This window comes from Canis lupus, chromosome 3, assembly GCF_003254725.2.
Source record: "Canis lupus dingo isolate Sandy chromosome 3, ASM325472v2, whole genome shotgun sequence".
NCBI classification, from domain to species: Eukaryota; Metazoa; Chordata; class Mammalia; order Carnivora; family Canidae; genus Canis; species Canis lupus.
Window position 1 is genome coordinate 91,475,000 of NC_064245.1, and position 21,714 is coordinate 91,496,713.

The 21,714-nt window shown below is 41.2% G+C and overlaps 1 protein-coding gene across 20 annotated transcripts in view; it reads left to right on the plus strand.

Annotated features, from left to right (window-relative positions):
- Positions 1–21,714, plus strand: part of LCORL (ligand dependent nuclear receptor corepressor like) — a 154,481-nt gene that overhangs the window by 126,091 nt on the left and 6,676 nt on the right. For 11 of the 20 annotated variants that reach the window (XM_049108038.1, XM_049108043.1, XM_049108039.1 and 8 more), the window contains 2 exons: positions 7,958–12,774; positions 13,191–15,256. The exons of 3 other annotated variants lie outside the window; for them this stretch is intronic. In XM_049108038.1, coding sequence (XP_048963995.1) covers positions 7,958–12,774; positions 13,191–13,216 — 4,843 coding nt within the window. In that variant the 3' untranslated portion in view covers positions 13,217–15,256. Of the gene's footprint in view, positions 1–1,321; positions 5,451–7,957; positions 12,775–13,190; positions 15,257–21,714 lie in introns of those variants that run through there. 6 more of the 20 variants (XM_025437794.3, XM_025437795.3, XM_035714697.2 and 3 more) reach the window with 4 other exon arrangements.

Here is a 21,714-nt window from a genome sequence, read left to right on the forward strand (position 1 = left end):
TCTAGGAAACATAATTTAATATTAATATACAATTATCTCTACAGAGAACTCTTAATACTACTTTGAGTAGATTGACATATATAGCTTTCCTCCAGAATTTTTGTCACTCATATGTGTGTCTCTCATACCTTTCATTTGTCCTTTCTCTTTCCTTTTTATTCTTTCTGTTAAAGAAAAGTTATCAGAACAATCACCAAACTTTAGTTCATGTTACTAAAATGAACTACCAACTTAATCATAGGCTGCAAACTCTTAAGAAGCAGGACGAGTCGAGAAAATTTAAAATTCAGTATTCAGGAGGCAATTTTAAGGAAAATATGTGATTTCACTATTTAATTTTATAAACAATCAGCAAATTCTAAAAGTACCATACTTACTAATTCTTACAGCTTAGAGTATTTACATTTTTTTTCACTGTGCTTTAGGTGTGGTGGCAAACTTTATATAATATATACAGTGATATATATCTAGCAAACACCACAAAAAGTCCTTTCATACTTTGAAGGCTCTCTTTAAATTAATTAAAAAATCAGCAGTGAGATGCTATTCTGCTGGATTTTTGGATTTTTATTTAGTGACTTTTGCATCTTCCCATTAACAAACTGCATAGGAAGCTTTTTTGTCACATTTAAATCTTAGCTGGAGAGTGTGATTTGTTTCAACTAAGGCTGTACTAGCTTCTGAGTCATAAGGTACAGTTAGCTTCTCTTTGAGAAAATTACAGTGATATATTTGAAACAGAAATAACATAGTAGTATCAAATTATTTTACCCAAATATAACTTATCTACTTGTTTCAAATTTTAAGTTTTTGTCTAGAGAAAAATTAGTCTGTGGAAATATGAGGTGTTTGTGTTTGGAAATATTCTTGCTGCTACAATTTTCCTTTAAAGGGGTTGACTCTTTTATTACTTGTTTAGCGGTAACGTCACGTTTCTACTAACAAAAACTCCTTTAGGATTTGGGTATTTTTTATAATGGAACTCTAATTGTACAAATAAAAATTATAAGTGTTGCTCTGCAAGCATCTGTCAGAGGAATAGCAACATCATGAGAATATTTTTACAAATACTGAGTTAGGATTTTATGTTCTTGGAAGGTCTGCCCGTTGAGGCCACCGTATGATTGACACATTGTCCTACCAGGACTGTAGCGTTTGCTTTGATAAGGAGTAACTACTACATCTCACAGACTTAAAAAGAGTCATAAGCAGTGATGTTACCTAAGCAAGGAGTATAATAAAGGAGTGGACCCTCCCCTTCCATAGCTGTGTGAGAGTCTCTCATGCATCAGTTTACCATCGTTTCATTCCATCCATCCAGGAGACTACACAGAAACAGAGAGGACTATGTGGAAAGAAGTGCTGAGTTTGCAGATGGTTTGCTCTCAAAAGCTTTGAAAGACATTCAGTCTGGAGCACTGGACATAAATAAAGCAGGCATACTTTATGGCATACCTCAAAAAACTTTACTTCTCCACTTAGAAGCCTTACCAGCAGGGAAGCCTGCGTCTTTTAAAAACAAAACTCGAGATTTCAATGATAGTTACTCATATAAAGACAGTAAAGAAACTTGTGCAGTACTGCAAAAAGTAGCCTTGTGGGCAAGAGCTCAAGCAGAGCGCACAGAAAAAAGTAAACTCAATCTACTTGAAACCTCAGAATTAAAATTCCCAACAGCTTCCAGTTACCTCCATCAGTTAACTCTACAGAAAATGGTTACTCAATTTAAAGAAAAAAATGAAAGCCTACAATATGAAACTTCACATCCTACTGTACAGTTAAAAATTCCTCAGCTCCGAGTAAGTTCTGTTTCAAAACCACAACCTGATGGTCCTGGTCTGCTGGATGTTATGTATCAAGTTTCCAAAACCTCTCCAGTCCTAGAAGGATCAGCTCTCCAAAAACTGAAAAATATACTCCCTAAACAGAACAAAATAGAATGTTCTGGGCCTGTAACTCACTCAAGTGTTGACTCTTATTTTCTACATGGGGACCTCTCTCCTTTGTGTCTTAATTCTAAAAATGGAACAGTTGATGGAACCTCTGAAAATACTGAAGATGGATTGGATCGAAAAGATAATAAGCAGCCCAGGAAAAAACGTGGCCGTTATCGCCAATACGATCATGAAATAATGGAAGAGGCTATTGCAATGGTAATGAGCGGAAAAATGAGTGTTTCCAAAGCACAAGGAATTTATGGGGTACCTCACAGCACTTTAGAATACAAGGTAAAAGAAAGATCTGGAACACTGAAGACTCCTCCGAAGAAGAAACTCCGATTACCAGACACTGGGTTATATAATATGACAGATTCAGGGACTGGCAGCTGCAAAAACAGCAAGCCTGTGTAGATTACTTGTTAGGAAAATGTTTGTGTGTGTGTATGTGCGTGTGTGTATGTGCGTTGGCGTGTGTGTGTGTGTGTGTATGTGCACAGGTGTGTGTTTGTGTGTCTATATACACACGTGGGAATTACAGATGCTCACTCTGACAGGAGACATGAAATTTTACAGTTCAAAAACCACTTACATGCCTTTTGAAAAAAGTTTTATTCAGGGTTTTCACTGTGGACAGAATTATATAGTTGCTTACTTAATTCTGATAGTTTGTATTTAATCCTTGTATAAATAGGTGAAAAAGATTCAGGTTTTCTTTAGTAGTCAATAGCATAAAGCGTTGTGGAAAAACAAGTAATTGTCAAGTGAAACATTTTTATTGGTGAAAGACCACTCCAGCCATTCAGTTGAACCATCTTATAATGGAAATATGATATTAATAGTTTGTAAACATTTTTACCTAATACACTTACAGCTATTGTAAGTACATCAAACAACCAATCAAAGTTTAAATAGACCACTATCTCCATACTAAGAAAAATTAATATATACAGTATTAGTACACTACAGTGTATTCTATGAAATATGAAATGCACTCAAGTGCATCCACCAGGAATAGAAAAGAAAACCTTAAATGATATGTATAATGAAATTTAATATTTATCATTTAATAGTTGATTTACAGGAAGTTGGGGTTTATAAGGTATATACTTTAAAAAAAAAAAAAACTGACACATAGTTAACCCCAGCAGCCATAGAATCCTTTAATATAAGATGGAATACTAAGAACAAAAAGTAATTTAAATTTAATTATTAAAATAATTTAATTTTGTTTTTCATTTGAAAAATAAGCTAATGTGTAAGGTTAGAAAAGAAAGTTGGAATGCAACTTAGAGCATGTTTATAATGTGCACAGAAAAAGCTTGAGAATGATAATTTTGGTTTAAATGTGCTGGTTAGTTGATGTTATGACTACTTTAAATTTTAAGGATTGTGACACACTCCTACTATTGAAAAACCTCAGTGTAACTTTAATATATTTGCTGCTGTGACATTTCAAAACATTTTCAGTTTATCAAAATGAATTACAGATTTCATTTTGGTGGGCGATACATTATCATTTTGCTAATAACCAAATTTGCAGTTTGTTCAGGGTCTTGAATAGATTTACAGATGTTTAACACTGAAGCTGTTTTGAACTTTCAGTAATGTAAACTCTCTACTAATTGGGTAGTTAGAAGCTGGGCAGTGCATTTTAACTTTTACTAGACTCATAAGAGAGACCAATAATTTTTATATAGCAGTTTTAAAATGTGGTTCAGAGTATCCATGTTGGATTTATGGAGTATGCAGTTTTAGTGGTAAAATGTTATAAAGCATGTGCCTCCATATAAAGAATGGGGATTTGCTTCATATATTCAGAATTCTCCGAGTGCCCCTTTTCTCTGTTAAAATTCAGGTTCCGGTCATTTTTCTAAGCCAATTTTCCTAAGTCCAAAAGGAATACTTAAAGCTGAATTTAAAAAATAAGTGCACCTTGTCAAATACTTGTGTTTTTACACTTGTGTTTGTGTGTATCTAATAATCACATATATATGTAATACTAAAGAGATTTTCAGCTATTACATTTAAAAACTGCTTACATTACGTTTAAAGAAACTGAAGAGTGGGAAACTACACAACCAGGTAGTTACTTGGTCTCTTAGATCTATACTGAACCCTCTTCAGCTTAACGTTACCTGCATACTAGGGTATGAATCCTCTTGCTCTTTTTTTTTTTTTTTTTCCCAAGTAAATATACATAATAGATTGCAAAACAGCAGATGTCAGGGTCATCTTTCTTTTTAAAGAATTAAGCCATATTTTGTGAGGGCCAGAACTTGGATTATTTAATATATTTCCCCTCCTCCCCCATTGAAAAACAAATTTAAAAAACAAAGTAAATGTTTCACCACGATTTTATTGACCTCTTTATACAGAATTTTACTTGCAAAAATTTGGGGGCCTGAATGCATTACATAATATTTATATTGAGCTTTTTTATTCCTCACACTATATTTACATTAGTAAATTGATTGAGAAGTTTATAGTAAAGGGATACTTACAGAACACTTTTATATCATTTAGAAGATGACCTGACCAAAAACTTTACAGGATTCATAAAATCAGGGATCATTTTGCTATTGACTTCACAGTGATCAGTAGTTTTATAGGTAATATTATAGTTAATTTGCAGCATTTAGTATTTGTATTATTTATTTTTGGTCAGAAATAGTAAATTAAATATTTTTTGATAGTTTATAGGTAATGATCAACCCATAACTTTTAAAAGAAACAAAATGTTTCTAATTATTGAGTTAACTTTTGATTATACAAACTAGGAAAGGCAGGGAAATTTATGGGTTCCCCTTCTCCCCAGTGATTCTATAAAGATGTTCTTTATGTTAAACTTTCAAAGTACTTTATAAATTTAGTTACCAGTTACTACTTATTAATTGACAGTTTTCTGAAAAATCCAGTTTCAGCAGACTTTTAATGAAGGTGAAAGCAACCCTTATATGCTTTCTACTTATTTGAATGTTCCTCAAGTATTTTATATTTAAAAAAAAAAAAAAAAAGAAGGAAAAGAAAAAACAGTGCCTCTGTTTTTAGAAAACTACTGCTCAGTAAAGTTGTTTAAACCATTTCTGGTAGCTAATGACAATTTTATATTAAATTGTATACTAACTTTAGTGAGACTGATTTTTTTAGTTGTTTACAGTACAAATACTTGTATTTGTTTTTTAATTGCAGTATTTCCATTGTCGCAGTAATTTAGTAAAACTCTGTGGCTGCCTTGATTTTGACAGATTTTGTTAATATAAACTGATTGTTAGGCAATTAGTTATATTTATGCATAAATCAATTGCACTATAATTCATGAATTATTTATTACAATATTTTCTAATGAATTCATGTATCTGTCTTGTGTTGTAAATGTACTGTAATTCTGTTCCTACTTTGTGTTGTTATATATCTAAATCTGATTGTATGAATTTTAATTGTTCAGTTAACGTGTTTCTAGGTTGTAATTTGTAGTAAAGCACTTCAATGCTTTTGCACTTAAATTTACAACACTGTTGGTGTGTGATTGATTTACTCATTCAGTAAAAAAAAAAAACAAAAGAAAAGAAAAGAAAAAAAACTGACTACACTGACTTTTTTGATTCACTATAGGAATTATTTATATTAATATGAAAAACTGACTTCTCCAAAGAACTATTTCAACAACAAAACCTGTAATGAGCAAACCCCATAGCGACATACAAAAAAACATAGGATGTTTTCATTTATAAATCAGCCTGGAAAAACTTAGAAAAAAATTTAACATTAAAAACAAGGAAGCTATGAAAGATTTAGAAACTTTACATAATCACTTGAGAATAAATTCTAGGTTGGAGACTTGTATGTATTCAACTATTATTTACTCATATTAGGTTTTTCTTTGAGATTCTAACATGCAAGAAATATAGAAAAGAAAATTTTTGGAGCCAAATAAACATTATGGAATTTTGTAATTTGAGAATTTCGTTATCTAATATCTTGATATGTGTGTATTAGATATAATCTAATACCTGAATATCCAGCTAGTCACTTTATGAAGCTATTCTTCATATACCATTTCATGGAAATTACCACTATGGTATTATGGAAGTTCCATTATTAAAAGTAATAAACTGAAAAAAAAAAAAAAGTAATAAACTGAATAAGAAACTTTTTAGAAGTATAGACTCCCTTGAAATCTCAGAAGACAGTTGTAAAAAACTTGGGGTGGTTCTCAGAATAGTTAACACTAATCATTCGTTTTAATTATTTCTACTTTATACTTGACATTACTAACAAAAAACATGTAAGCATTCTTGAAACTTATGAAAGGAAAATAATCTTTAAAATATGATGCAGTGAATTTTTATAAGAAACAAAATCTCTGTTTATTCACAGATATATTTACTAGGCCGTAACATGACTTTAAAGAAATGCATCTTTCAGAACTCTTTTGGGTTTTCTAGTGCTTATGTGAAAACTATAATTTTTAATTTGCTGGAAAAGAGTATAAAAATCACTTAAATCTTCATATTTGATAATTAACATTTCCTTATGTCTTTGTTCTCCATATATTTTTTGAATTATTTAATAGTGAATCTTGGAAATCCATTCCATCATTGACTTCTACTTGTGATAAAATTTACCCAAAGAAAAAAATTTTTTTTCAGAAAGGAAGGGATATTGGGGTCATGTCTGTGGACTTGAAATGTTTTATTGTTAATTTCATATCTTATCACTTTGATGACTGCTTTTGTCAAATCACATGTTAGTCTTGGTGAAATATTGGTTGAATCTAGTAAAGTTACCGTTTTTCTAGAAAATTTTTATCTAATGTTCAGAATTTGCTTCAGTGTTTTTGCTACTCAAATAACATAATATTTATAAAATGTAGTTAAATATTGCATACTTATCTGTGAAACAGGTTAAGCCATTTTAGAGAGCAAAATAAAATTAATTTCACTTTTCATTTTAAAATAAAAATCCTTTATTTTTTAATACACATGAATATAATAACCCTTTAAACAAGATAACAGTCTTTTGTAGCAATTCATAATCAATATATCCCAATTCCAACCCTAAATAAAATTTCTATAAAGCAGAGCTACTACTAATAATAGCAAATATAAGAAATCATGAATGGGAGGTTATTTTCATGTACAGAGTTTGGTGATATGTTTAATTTAAATAGATACTTTTCTGAAACAGAATTCTTTTAATATATTTTATTCTTGCTGCTGGTATTGGATTAAAAAAAAAATTTTGTACACTTGTGCCTTGGTTGCTAAGTAATCTTGGGTATTAGTTAAATTTAGATGTATATTAGCTTCTTCAGTGGGACATTTTCCAGCATTTGAAATTAAATAATTAGGTAAGTAATGCCTTTAGTCTTCATGTAATTACTTTAGTATTTAAAATCAATTAAAAATAGATTTTATTTTTAAATAGCTTAAATTTTTTATTATTAGGTTAAAATGCCTGCAGCTTAATCTTAGAAAAAAAAAATACTGTAATTTACATGAAATCTAAATTCCTTAATTTTCCTTGTGAGTATGCAAAGCTGTCTTTTATTAATTTTTATTTTCACTACCTTGAAAAAATATCTATTTTAAATAAAGAATTTCTCCTACATCTTATTTTTCTTATTTGCACTAATATGGGTTGATAATTATCAAAATAACTTATAAAATGTATACTTTCAAAAATGTAACTCATGAAGCACTTTCCATTAAATATTCTTAATACATCCAAAGCACTAAACATTAGCGATCTATAAATATAATCATATCTATACTCAGGTTTTCTACAAAACTAGGGCTTTCCTTTGACTATTATCCTTGCCATAGGAAATTAATTATCATCAGTGCTTCATTATATTGTGGCTGAACAATAATCAAGATGTCACTGTTGCGGCTCTATAGGAGTTAGGAGTCCAGCAATACCAAAATTTCTTTTGCTCAAACTCTGTTAAAATTATAACTCCGTATAATACTGGTATTTTTGCTGTAATTCATTTTTTGTTTGATTTTTATTTTTAGTTCAACTGTTGATGCAAAATCAGAGGAAGCTACTAAAATGGAAAAAGGAAAATCAGCATTAAGCAAAGTTTTGGAATCTTTGTGCACACATCACCAGCAACAAGTTTTGGCCATGTTGAAATTTCTAGTCCAAGAGCAGAATGCTGCTTCTCTTTGCTATTGTAATACATCATATACTGTGTCTTCAGAATCTCAAAAGCCCCTAACTGAAGATAATTTACATGGCCTATTCTGTAGTTGTGAATATAGGCTGGCAGAAAGAGGGGGTCTACAAAGTGAAAGGCAAAGCCCTGGTTTTGTGCCTCTGCCAGTCTGTATTAAAGATTTACGTTGTTTAACTTGCCAAACTGTAACTATTGAGCACATTAAGACAGTGGTGAATAGAGGAATTGCCAACAGTTATAGTTCTCACAGGTGCTGTTCTGGACCGTTAGCAAACCTTCACTCTACAAAATCGACCTTTCAAGCTCCTCTTTCATCAAGGGAAGTATGCGATGTTTCAGTCCGACTCGAGGGTGTTTGTAGATCACGAAGTCCGTCACCCCCACCATTATCACCTGTACAGACTGAAGGATTTGAAAAACTGAAAGATGTCGTCTCGGAGCTTTCAGCCTTAGAAAATAACAGACTTGAAATAAACATTAACCAGCCTCCATCTCTCATACCAGCAGAAATAAACAGTGACAAGGGTGATCACGAAGGTAAAATACAAAAAGCTAAGAAATGCGGTAACTCTGATTATTTGCTCCTGGAAGACAGCGATAATTGTACTACGAATCATGAAAAAGGTGAAACTACTATAATTTTTCAAGATTTAATGGATCGTATTAATGAAAAATTAAAATCAATAGAAACTACAGATATGACAAACCTTACAAAATTATCTAGCAGTGATTGTACTACAGATAATGATTTAAAATTGAGAGATTTAATAGCCTCACTCTTGCATAACGCTAAGGCCAGTGATTACAGTTTTATGGAATTGCTGAGCCAACATGATAAAAAGGTAGAAAATAAAATTATTCAGACAAGATTTCGAAAGCGTCAAGAAACCTTATTTTCAATGCACAACTCTCCTGATTCACCCATGTTTAGAAGGCACTCTTTACAAATAAAAAGAGAACTTGCTAGTCTTGATGAAAATTTTGTAAGAAAAAAATATACTGAAAAAAATTCAAGGAAGTTGACACGCAATGATGAGATATTTTCAACAGACAAACAATTCTATCATTGCCAAGGGTCTTTACAAAATTCTAAAAGCTTGCAAGATAATAATCATGTAGAAACATCATTTTCACCAGATTGTGCATTACAATCATTGCAACTACCTCTTCATAGTTTAGAGACTAACTTGGCTTTTGATGCATTTTCAGAAAGCTTTAAAACAACTTCCCCTGGGAAAATGAGCATAAGAAAATCACAGGAGAAATCTGCAGCTGGAAAAAAACTTTTGCAAAATCACAAGGAGAATCCAAAACTGGAGAATACTGAAACGCCTCTGAAGAGTGATGTTCCTGGACTTCTGAGCAGAACTAAGCGAAATATTGTGCCCCCAGGGTGGTACTCTATATATGTCACAAATAATTATGTTTTCAAAAAGTCCCCTAAGGCCAAAAAAGTTTCTGAATCTACAAAAAGAAAAGATCCAGTAAAAAATATTCAAATTGAAAGCTCACACAATATAGATCTAAACAAAATTGCAATGAATTCTAACTTACAAGTTGTTGTGGAGCGTTTGGAAGACACGATAAATATGGCCAAAAAGTCTTGGAATAACCACTCATCTGAAGGATGCAGGGCATCCAAGAAATTGATAGAAATTGATGGTAAAGATCAAAATGCAGGTAGAAATATGACCCTTACTGTAAGCAGAATGACCTGCAAAGAGCAGAGTTTATCAAAATCTGTGGTAGCGGCCGGCAATATCAAAAACAGTCATATGCCTACAATAGATTGGAATAGCAAAAAACGTGTTAATCTGGAAAAGTCATCAATTTTAGATACAAGTAGCTTGATTTCCAGTGTTACAAGTGTGCCAACAAAGTATGAGGGCTTTGGAAGCTCTTCTTTTTCCAGCTATTCTAGTCCCATCAAACTCATGTTTCTATCTGAGGTTAAAAGCAGTGAAGGAGTCAAATATACTTTAACTTCAGTTGGTACTTCCAAGTCAAATACTGATCTTCCTTCTGAAAAATGTCCGACTCCTCACGTAACTGAAAAAAAACCAGAAACAAATGAGGACGTCCCAAACGCTAACTTGGAAAATCATAGTTCTAATCTTAATGACAGTGACACTCTTCAGGGAGGACTAAATAAGTTGAATTGTGCAAGTGAAACTACAGAATCGTCTGCAATGTTTATAGATGATATTAATAGTGATAAGCCACAGGACGAACCGAAGGAAAATCCAAGCAGTGGTATTGATTCATCTTTCAAACGAAAGCCAGGCAGACCTAAAAAAATAGGTCCCCAGGTTGTGAAGCAAACTAAGCGGCCAATTGGAAGACCCCCGAAACCTAAGGCTGAGCAAACAGATGTCGCCGTTTGCCAGAATGAGTCCTCTAGTGCTGGAAAGAAAAGTCCCGAATCTCTCCTATCAGAAGTAAAAGAAGGTATTTATAAAAAGAGTATTACCGTAACTGTTATTTATGGAAGGTCAAGAAGAGCTAAAAGACATGTTTCTGAAGGAGCTGGAGACATAAGCAACGTTAGGTCTGGCAGCAGTAAGGTTGCGGATTTTCCAGCTGAGTGTGGTGGCCTCCGAAATACTAGAGAACACAAGACTGACCCAGGTGAAAGAAGAAGTGCTGCTTCAAGTCCGACTACTGAAGGCGAGATCTTGGGGTCTGGCTTTGAACACGTTAGGCCCATCAAGAACAAGTCTGTGATACCTCAACCTTCCAAGAACGTTGCTCGGCCGAATCAGAAGCCTTTTGCAGTAACTAGGAAGCCTGGTCGGCCCGCGAAGGTGAAGATCTCTGGCATATCTGTGACTATTCATAGAGTTTCACCTCAGGAGAGAGAAGTAAGCATTAGCAGCTGCTTGCCTCCTTTAGAACAAGAAAATATGTTAGAAAAACACGTAGCTGAAGAGAAGCGTGAACACCGGTGCGGTAAGGTGGGTGCAAGGCACGCTGGCGCTGGCGTATTTGAGAATGGACCAAAAAGTATGGTTGCCACGATACCTTTGAGACATTCTGTTAGGGATAGAAAACCATCTCTCCATTTCTTACATCCATTCGCATCTTCCAGCTCACTTATTTATAGAAACGCTCTGCTCCGTAAGTCATATAAACTCCGTTTGCAGAAAGGTAAAAGTCAGAAGGAAAAACATAGGCAGTCAAGGATGAAAATAGCTTCGAAAGGTGCCCCGGGAACTAGGAACTCGAGGAATGCAAAAATGCGTTTGGAAGATAACAAATTAATTCCCATTTCTGAAGTATCTTTGGACCCTATAATCTCATCAAACCCCTTGCTCAGGTGGTGGGCTGCTTCTACTTCAAACGATTCCTTATTAGAAGAATTAAACAATAGATTTGAGCAAATAACAAATGCTTGGGTGCAAGTGAGTGGAGATGAAGCCGAAAACTGTGTTCATAAAAAAAGAGAACGCGTTGAAAATGATAATTTCAAAATAGCCAACCCTTTGGAAACCTGTCTTTTAGAACTTGAAGTTTCACCTGTAAAAATGCTTTTTCGGAAAAAGTATGATTTGAACGAACTCTGTATCTGGTTTATGCAAACAACAGAAACACAGTCTCTTTCACTAGTTAGAAAGGCAAATGCTCGAAACCCTTTGGAAGTAATAAATACCAGAGGAATTAAACTAGGAACCAAATATTCTAATTTTAATACCAGCCCCTTCAGAAAGCACTTTAAAAAATTTGCACTATCTTCTCCTTCAAAATCAGCAGGGAAGTTGCATATACTGCATAAAATGGTTAGCTCTCCACTGTTAAATGTGAAAAGTAATTTAACATTAGCTAGATTAAAAAGAACTGAGTTTAAGAGGTTACAACATGAAAGGTGGAAAAGAAAGGGGAAGTTGCACAACCATGGAACAGTTGATTGGATCTCTAAAAGGAGGAACTTGAGATTTTTCTGCCAGAACCAATTTTTAAATAAGACTGAGGGGGGAACAAATGCTGACACCCCACTCCAAGGAAAAAACACCGTAGAAAATCAGTTTATTTTGCCACCTGAGATCAGGGATGACTCTTTGCAGCAGAAGGTGGCAATGTCTGACTTGAAAACACATGCTAGTCTAGAGAATAATTTTAAGTCAGAGGCAAAGGAGAATGGAACAAATTGCAGCCAAAAAGATTTTGAAAAGGGACCAAGACTAGGAAATGTATGTCCAAATAATTGGAAGTCAAAAACCCTAAAAGATTGTAGAATATTTTTGAGGAAGATCAACTATCTTGAACACAGAAATACTTTTAAGCTAAATACAATCATTTACTCTCCCGAATCTGTTGACAGTGGAAGTAATCATCAGACTCGCATAGAAGAAGCAAAGCGCTTTACCCTAAGATCCCATTCTGCTAGGCAAAACTCTTTTAAAAAGCAATCTAAAGAAATGGAAAATGCTAAAACAAATAGTCCTTCAACCGATAAATTTCCTGGCCAACTTGACAATAGTAAATTAAATAAATGTGTTAACTATGACAAGAATCCTGATAGTTCTGACGTTCTTAGCAAATTGAACAAAAGAAAAAGACCACCTTGGAAGACCACAGAAATGTCAACAAAAAGACATAAACGACAGTCTTGCAACAGTGGACAAATGGCAAACTATTATTCAAAATCCCAACTAGGTAAGTTTTTCTCTGCTTAATTTTAAAGTTTCATTGTAGGTGCCTTGAGTAAAGTATGAGATCATGGGGAGAAGAGGAACAGCTGATTTAGTTTCAGTTTATTTCCAAAATACTTGGACAACCTAATTTCTTGGCACCTAGTATGAAACTCCTGAAATTAGGTTCTGCTCAGTGTAGCAGTGCGCGTCCCTACACCTTAATGTATCCAGGATTTTAAGCAAATTAAAATACATTTAGTAGAGACATAGAAGGCTTCTAAACATAGATCCTTAGTGTACAAGTTATATTATCTGCGTTTGCATTTTATCTAATAAAAGATATAGAAAATAGTTTGGTAAATACGCCCAAGGAGCTATCTAAGAATCCACTGCTGCGCTACAGGATAATGCATTTTCCTTGTCTTGATAAATTAATAGCTCTGAGACCACGTGGGCAGAAGTAAAGACTGTCTCGTTGCTAAATTGCTGGGGTCCGTTCACACACGTAATAATTGCGGCCTTACCGCCTCCCGAGCACCGTCGAATTGCTGCGACCCCTGCTGCTTCGGGAACCACGTTAAGACTCTGCTCTTTACAGAGCGTCCAGGAACAAGATATTTTCTTCAATAAATAAGCAAACTTGTTGAATAGGCTTTTTCAGGGGAGACTTGAACTAGATTGCACAGATACAAAGAGGAGGCTCTTTCCAGGGACCATCTGTACAGCCGAGCGAGGGGCCAAGTCACGCACAGGTCAGTGGCAGGTAGCGCTAAATTTAGGATGCGAACTGGAATTGGCAACGGTGCGCTGACTGGGTTGTGCAGGCCTGACAGCCACCCCGGGGAGACCCTTAGCCTGAGAACTAGCAAGACAGGGTGTGAACGCGCTGTTGCCGCCGAAGCCAGCTCCGCCTCTGCTTGTTGGAAGCGTAGACAGTTGAGGACGTGTGACAAGTGCCGGGTGTTTGTCTCATTACTTCCCAGACACGAAAGAGTGCCAGGTTACATTTGTGAATTTAAGGGTATTGTATCGTGTGGTTGCGTTGTTGCATTGTGTATTTTAGGGGCTTATACCGGTCCTGATGGATTTATTTGTGTTACCTTTTGTAAAACTTCTTTAAAAGCTAAAAAACGATTAAATCCTCTATTAAAATATTAAAAGTAATAATTAAACTCAAGTTTGAATAGGTTAGATGATTACAATGGCCCCCAAAATTCAGTTAATTGACTTTAAAAATACCTATTTAAGTAATATTTAACATGCATTCATTAAAAACTTTAACTTCGTAACATGTGATGATTAAAGCTTTAACGTTGATCAAATTAGAGTCTCCATTATGAAAGATGAATCAAATCTAAAAGTAATGTCCTTTGTTTCTTGTCCTCAGGATAACTAAAAATAGCGTAACAGATATGTCAGGAAAAAAGAGTGATGAAGCCTGATTTTTTAAAAAATGTATAATTCACGTAAAAATATACACACATATTTTTAAAAGACTGTCATGAATGGAGTATAAAGTGCAGCGTTTCATTTTTAATTCTTTATGCCATTCTCATTTCGTGCTGTTAGTTTACCAAACGTAGTTTGCATTAACTCACTTTACAACAGAACCGTTGTTTGTTCTTCTAGCTTCTTAGCCATTGTATCTTCCTCAGGTATAAATATAAATTTATTTTAGTATGATTCTCTTATCTCGCTAGATATCCTGGAAAAATAAAATGGAAGATGCCTTAGTATTATTTTTTCAAGTTAATCTCAAAATCCTTTTGTGGTATTTTTTAAAGATCTAGTATCATAGTAAGAGTTGTTTTTCACCTTTTCTCATTTTTAAAATTACTAGTACTATTTCCTGTTCTGCTTGAAGTTTTATTTACCTTTTACTGATAACTTTCCTTCTTTATTTAACATTCTTTTTTTTTTAATCAAGGACATTATTTTTTACAAATTTGTATTTATAACAGTATTTGTTATATTTATCTGATTTTAAAATGTTTCTTAAAGTGTTATTTTTTCTCATTATTCCTGGTATTCCATACTTCTTAATGCCTCTTTGGAAATGACCGTAAAATTCATTATTAGTTTTATATGTGTTTTTCTTCATCATAGTATAATTAGTGACTGGAGATTTGAGAGATTTTTAACAAGGACTTTTATAGAAGAATTCATAGGGCAATGTATATAGTGAATCATGGAATATTTCTCTTGCTGAAAAGTCTTGCTTCTACCATAAACGTCTCATTTTTGTACATTTCAAGATTAACTGTCCAGGTATAGTTTAATCCATGGGAGTCTTAAAACTTACTCTTTGCTACATGTGTACTGCTGTATATCAAATGTGGACATGAAAGGAAAGATGAAATGCAATTCTATTCCGAATATCCTCTTAATGCCTACAGCATGCTCCTAGACACTGTAGAAAGTTGAGAAAGTTCCCTTTCCAGCTTAAGAAAACAAGGCCTGTATCACGTATTTATTCAATAAATAGAGTATATTTTATGTTTTAAGTGGGATATTCTATTACTAATCACATCAGTTAAGGGGATGGATGGTCAAAGTCCTAGTTTGTGTTTCACGGAGACCGCGAATAGGCCATTCCCGTAGAAAGCAGCCTGCTGTGCCCGGGGCGGGGGGCGGCTTGTGGGAGCACGGAGGACGGAGCCTGAACCCGGGTTTAGAGAATTAGGCAGGGATGCTCACCGGCCACCCCCGGCCGAGCCCGGCAGGCCGCCGAGGCCCTGGGCGCCGGGGGGGGGGGGGGGGGGGGGGGGGGGGGGGGGGGAGGTGCGGCCGAGAAGGCCTGCAGGACAGGAGCTGTCATCGCGGGGCTGAGGCCTGAGGAGCGGCCGCGGGCGGGGCACAGCCGGAGTTCGGGCCGCTGAGGGAAGGCCAGCCCAGCGGTGGGGCCGGCATCGGTCGTGAAACAAAGTCTGGACCCGACAGTGGCAATGAGGGGGAAGAACAGGCACGTTTGACAGAGGCCCAGGAAGTGGGATCCGATATGTTAGAGGAGGAGCAATAAAGGGTGATGTCCAGGTTTGGGCTTGAACATCTAGGTTCACTGAGATACGAGAGAACATTCAGGCATAGGGAATTTGGGATGTCCGAGAACAGATGCTCATGACGCAATCACCGTGGACCCTTGGACAGTGCAGTCTAGGGGTGCCGACCCCCCGTGTAGTAGAAAATCTGCAAACGACTCTGACTCCCTAAAAACTTCAGTGCCAATAGCCTGTTGACGGGAAGCCTTGCTGAGAGTGTGGACAGTTAGCAGGTATTTTCTGTCGTATGTACCCTGTGCAGTATTCTTACAATAAAGCTGGAGAAAAGAAAATTTTAATAAGAAAATCATGAGGAAGAAAAAATACATTTACAATATCGTGCGAATGTTTATGGGGGGAAATCTGCGTGTAAGTGGACGCGTGCATTTTAAACGTGTCTTGTTAGAGATCAGCTTTAGGTAATACGGGTTTGTTGCTCGGGAAAGAGGCTGAGATTTTGGGGTCCACAAATTGAACCCATGAGAGTGGAATAGATGGCTTAGTGTAAAATGGGAAGAGCCTGGGATCGCAGGGCCCCGAGGATATGGGGCGGGGGGAGGTGCACAGGGGCGCCTGGGTCGTCTAGTTGGTTGAGCAGCAGCTCTTGGTTGGTCTGGGCTCAGGTCCTGGTCTCCGCGTCGTGAGCTCAAGCCCCGGGGGCCTGAGGTCTGTGCCTCTGCGCTCAGGGGCGCCGTCTCTAAAATAAATGGATGAAATCTTCAAAAAAAAAAAAAAAAAAACGGGGGGCGGGGGATGTGCACAGAAGCGCAGTGAGGCAGATAGAGGAAGGCGGGAGGGTGGAGACAAGGAAGCGGTTCCAAGAAGGGATGGAACAGCGGTGAAGGCGGTTGATGACAGGTCGGATAAGCCTGGAGACGGTTAAGAGGTGATCGTCGTGATGCGGAGGGTGGCTGTGGGGCCGGAGACCGAGCGCGGGCGGGCGGGCCGGAGGAGGAGGGGGAGGAGAGGGGGGAAAGGAGAGGGGGGAGGGAGGGGAGGAGGAAGGGGGGAGGGGAGGAGGGAGGGGGGGGAGGGGAGGAGGGAGGGGAGGAGAAGGAGGGGAGAGGAGGAGGGAGGGGGAGGAGGAGGGGAGAGGAGGAGGGAGGGGGAGGGGGAGGAGGGAGGGGAGGGAGGGGGAGGAGGGAGAGGGAGGGAGGGGGAAGGAGGGGGAGGAGGTGGGGGAAAGGAGAGGGGGGAGGGGGCAGGAGGGGGGAGGGGGAGGGGAGGAAGAGGGAGGCGGCAGGAGGGGGGAGGGGGAGGAGCGGGGGGAGGAGGACCACCGCGGCGGGAGCGAAAGGGGCGTCGCGGCGTTTCCGGACCGCGGGCAGGGGGGTCGGGGGGGGGGGAGGGGGCCAAGGGGCGGGAGACCCGTCCGTGGCGGTGGCGGCGGCGCCGGGCGCAGGTTCGGGGAGGGGCGCTCGGGAGGTGGCCGGTGACTGTTGGAAACGCAGAGGCGGGACCTCGGGGCATCGGCGCCGCGAGTCCGGGGCAGCCGCGGGGAGGTTCCCCGCGTGGCCGGGCTGGGTCGGGGCCGGAGGGCGGCCTGCGCCGAGAGCGGGCCGGGGCTCGTGTCCCCGCGTGTCCGGCCGCAACGGGGGCGCCGCCGGGGCAGCGCAGGGCCCGGATTGCGGCTCCGAGCCGGGTTCGGGCGGCGGGTCGGGCCCGCTGTCTCCTGCCCCCCGAAGGCCCGAAGACACCCGGTTCCACCCCGGACTCGGGCCCACGCGCGGGGCTGCCCCCGCCCCCGCCGCCCCCCGGAGGGGACGCTCGGGCGGGGCAGGCCGCGTGGCTCCGGCGCGGGGTGAGCGGGTGACGGACCGCGGGGAGAGCAGCCGATTCTCCAGGCTTCGCGGCGACAGAAACGCTCCGGACGACGCGTCGTGGCCGCCGAGGGCCCCGGCACCCCCGCCCCGCGCAGCCGGCTTCCTGGCCCCACTGCGGAGCGGCCCCGGAGCGCGGCTCCGTGCAGGTCCCGCTGGGGCGGCCCTGCAGCCCCCGCGACGCCCCGAGCCCCGCAGACAAGGCCGCGACCCCAAGCACAGGCTCGTGTGCGCACCCGATGCGCCCTGGGACCCGGTCGCCGCGGCCGAGGCCGACGGGCAGGTGTCGCCGTGGAGGACCGCGCCGCGCACCTGCAGCCCGTGACGGCCGCCCGGCGGTTGCGCGGCTCCTCCTTGGGTCGGGGGCGGCGGGGGGGGCGGGGGCGGCTCAGGACCGGGGGAGCCGAGCAGGCCCCGGCGCACGCCGACCTCCCGGAGCCCGGGCTCCTGCAGCCCCCGCCCCCGGGGTGCCCCGCGCCGCTGCGCACCGGCGCTCGCGGGGCAATGACTCGGCTCCTCGGCGCCCTTTCCATTCGGACCTCGCGGCGCCGCCTCGCTGACCGCCAGGGCCCGGTGGGCCTGTGAAACCTCGGGTCACTTGAAGCATTCTGATGAAATCAGGAATTTTTGATAAAAATCCATTCTGTCCACGACTGAGTTTTGCTCCCCACCAGCATGACCTTCACAGGAGCGGAGTTAGGGGAAGGGCTTGGGCCCTGCAGCAGTCCTCGCCTTCCTGCGGTGCTTTATTAAAATACGCAGCAGCTACTTGCACGATCCCAAGTTTGGTGCTTTTTTCTTGAAATTTTCGTGGATGTGCTCTTGCTTTGTCAGCCGTTACCGCGTTTTTCACAATATTCTACTTCACCAGTTGTCCCTCGTCTTTCATGGAAAAGCATCCAATGTAGTCCACAAACTGTGGTCGAATAAGCGGGACGCTCTTGGTTTTGATCCCCGAGGCTTTGTGTTGCACGTTAGAGTCGCCGGGAACTCGGGGAACCTGTAAAACTACTGCGGCTTCTTGTTTTGCTTTGGCAACACGCTCTCACTTGGCAGAGGTCGCGTCTCCCTCCTAGAGGAAGGGCCTGCTGCAGAGCTGGTTTCGCACACAGAACCAGTTCTCTAAACTGGGCCGTCTGGCCCGGCCGCCCGTCCCTCACTTCCCTGGGCAGAGCGGGCGTACCCCGTGGCCTTTGTGGAGAAAGTTCGTGACCCCGTCGGTAGAATGGGGGGGAGCCCCGGGAGCCCCCAGCCGCAGTGCAGGGTCCTCCTGGCTCCTGGTGTTCCAGCTCCCTGGACCCGGACCTGCGGAGGGGGGGCAGCGTGGGGGGAGCCAGGATGCTGGGGGCGTGGGGGTGTGGAGGGTGCGGGGGGGCGGGGTGCTGGGGGAGCAGGGGGATGCTGGGGCACGGGGGGCGCCGGGGGTGCTGGGGGAGCTGGGGGTGCAGGGGAGCAGGGGGTATGGGGGGAGCATGGGGCTTGGGGCGCTGGGGGAGCTGGGGGTGCAGGGGAGCAGGGGGTGGGGGGGACCATGGGGCTCTGGGGGCACCAGGGGTGCTGGGGGCGCAGTGGGCGCCGTGGGTGCTGTTCCGATGTGGGGGAGGGCACATCTGTAAGGCGTTTCCCGAGTCCGGTCTCCGCACGACTGGGGTTTGCCCACCGCGGCCAGGCCCAGGCTCTTCCGGTGTCACAGCCTTGCAGGCCCCCTACCCCCCGCCCCCCACGTCACACCCCCGCCCCCCCCACGTCGCACTGTTTTCCGCAGGGGGCACACCCACCCACCGAGAGTAGCAAGGCTGCCCTTTCCCCACATCTTCACCGACACTTGTTATTTCTGGTCTTTTTGATGACAGCCACCCCACTCTCTACTTTCTATTCGTCCCATCTATTATTTACTTCCTACTTTTTTATTCTATTTCATCCCTTAATCGGTTTCTTAAGAAGTTCTCGCCGTGGGCTTGCCCTGCACGTCTGAGCTCCGGTGGCTACACCACCTCACCTTTAGTCCAAGAACTTACAGGACATTTGCATGGCCTCCCCGCAGGCCTCTGCGCTGTTCTTATTGACATATATTTTGCTTCTATAAATGGTATAATCTTCCCAATGTGTTGTTGCTGTTTCTCCTTTTCATAGTGGTTCAAAGAGATTCTTAAAATAGGAAAAGTGGGGATCCCTGGGTGGCTCAGCAGTTCAGCGCCTGCCTTTGGCCCAGAACACGATCCTGGGGTCCCGGGATCAAGTACCCCGTCGGGCTCCCTGCATGGAGCCTGCTCCTCCCTCCTCCTGTCTCTGCCTCCCTCTCTATGTCTATCATAAATAAATAAATCTTTAAAAAAATAAACTAGGAAAAGTATTTTCCGCATGAATTTTTCATTTCTGGCACATTTCACTGTTTTGTACAAATCCAGGTTTCTATCAATGCCGTTCTACTTCTGCCTGAGTAACTTCCTTTAGCATCTCTTGTGGTGCGGGCTTGCTGTTTAATCCACCCAGCCCTGCCATTTTTTGTGAAAGTCTTTATTTCACTTTCCCCCCAACTTTTGTGTTTGAAAGCTATTTTAGCTGGATATGAAACTCAGATTTGACCATAGGTTTCTTCTAGGACTTTGCAGCCGTTGCTCCACTGTCGTGCAGAGAAGTCCGCGGGCACTATTATACTTGCTACTCTGTATGTTCTGGGTTTTGCTTCCTCCTCCAGTTGCTTATAAGATTTTATCACTGGTTATCAGCACTTTGATTATAAATGGGTTTGGCATTGTTGCCTTCATCTTTTTTCTATTTGGAGTTTTTTTTTTTTTTTTTTAACTACTTGGGTATGAGGGGATTGTTTTTATCACATATGGAAATCTTTCAGCCCTATTTTCTTAAAATGTTTCTGTCCCTCTTTCCCCTCCCGAGGGGATTCCAACCACGTGTATTTTGTCACGTGGATCACTGGTACCTATTCATTTTTGTTTACTTTGCTGTTTCATTTTGGATTATGCTATTTCTGCTTTTAAGCTTGATAACCTTTTCTTTGGATTGTCCAGTATGCTGTTAATAAACCCATGATATTTAGCATTAGCATCTAATTTCAGAAATTGGATTTTCATCTTGAGATTTAAGTTTAATCTCTTGGAAACTATTGTCTTTCTCCTCCTCATGCTCATGCTTTCCTCAGCTCTTTGAAAGCACCTGGGTAAACATCCTGGTGTGCTAGTTTTACAATCTGTGTTATTTACCAGTTCCTATTGATTGGTTTTTCTCATTTTTTGTTTTCCTGTTTTTTGCAGACCCAGTAATTTTAGATTGGATGCTAGACATTGTAGATTTTACATTCTGTGCTGGGGGTGGGTGGTTGCTTGTTTGTTTTTGCAAGGCCTTCAGCGTTTTGTGGCTCTGTTCTGAGACACCATTAGCTTATTAAGAAAACGTTTTATTCTTTCAAATCTTGTTTCAGGCATTGGTAGGCAGAGTTGGAACAGCCTTCAGCATAGGACAGTGGTTCTCAACTGGTGATGTCCAGTGGAGAATTTTTGGTGATGCACAGAAACACCTTGGACCGTCACACTTGGCGGGTAGAGGTCGGGGACCCCACTAAACCTTCTACGGTCTGTGGCTCCCCATGATAATCACTAGGCCCCGACGTCAGTGGTGCTGAGGAGGAGAGGTCTTGCTGTAGGGCTGATTTTGCCCCAAGGTGAGGCCCTCCTGATAATTACTTCCTGCGGTGTGTCAGGGGTGTCCCATTCTTGCTGGTGGGAACACAGACCCTATCCCGTCCCACGCGGCTTCTAGCGAGTGTCCGCCTGATCCTGTTCAGGGGGGGTTTTCACGGCCTTGGAAACGTTCACGCACTGATCAGGATTTATCTACAGATTCGGGGAAACCAGTGCAGATCTGTGGAGCCTTCTCTGCGCAGCTCTGTCTCCCGTGCTCCGAGCCACGGCTTCTGGTTGCCTTGGGCTCCCTCACCCACAAACTGTCCTGTCAGCTCAGGAAGGTTTGCAAGCCCCTTTGGGGCCCTCTCTCTACTGCAGCCTAGAAACTCTTCGGCAGTAAGCAGAGCGACTCTCAGGGCTTCCCTCCTTTCGGGGATCCTTATCATCCTGCACGGTCTTTTGT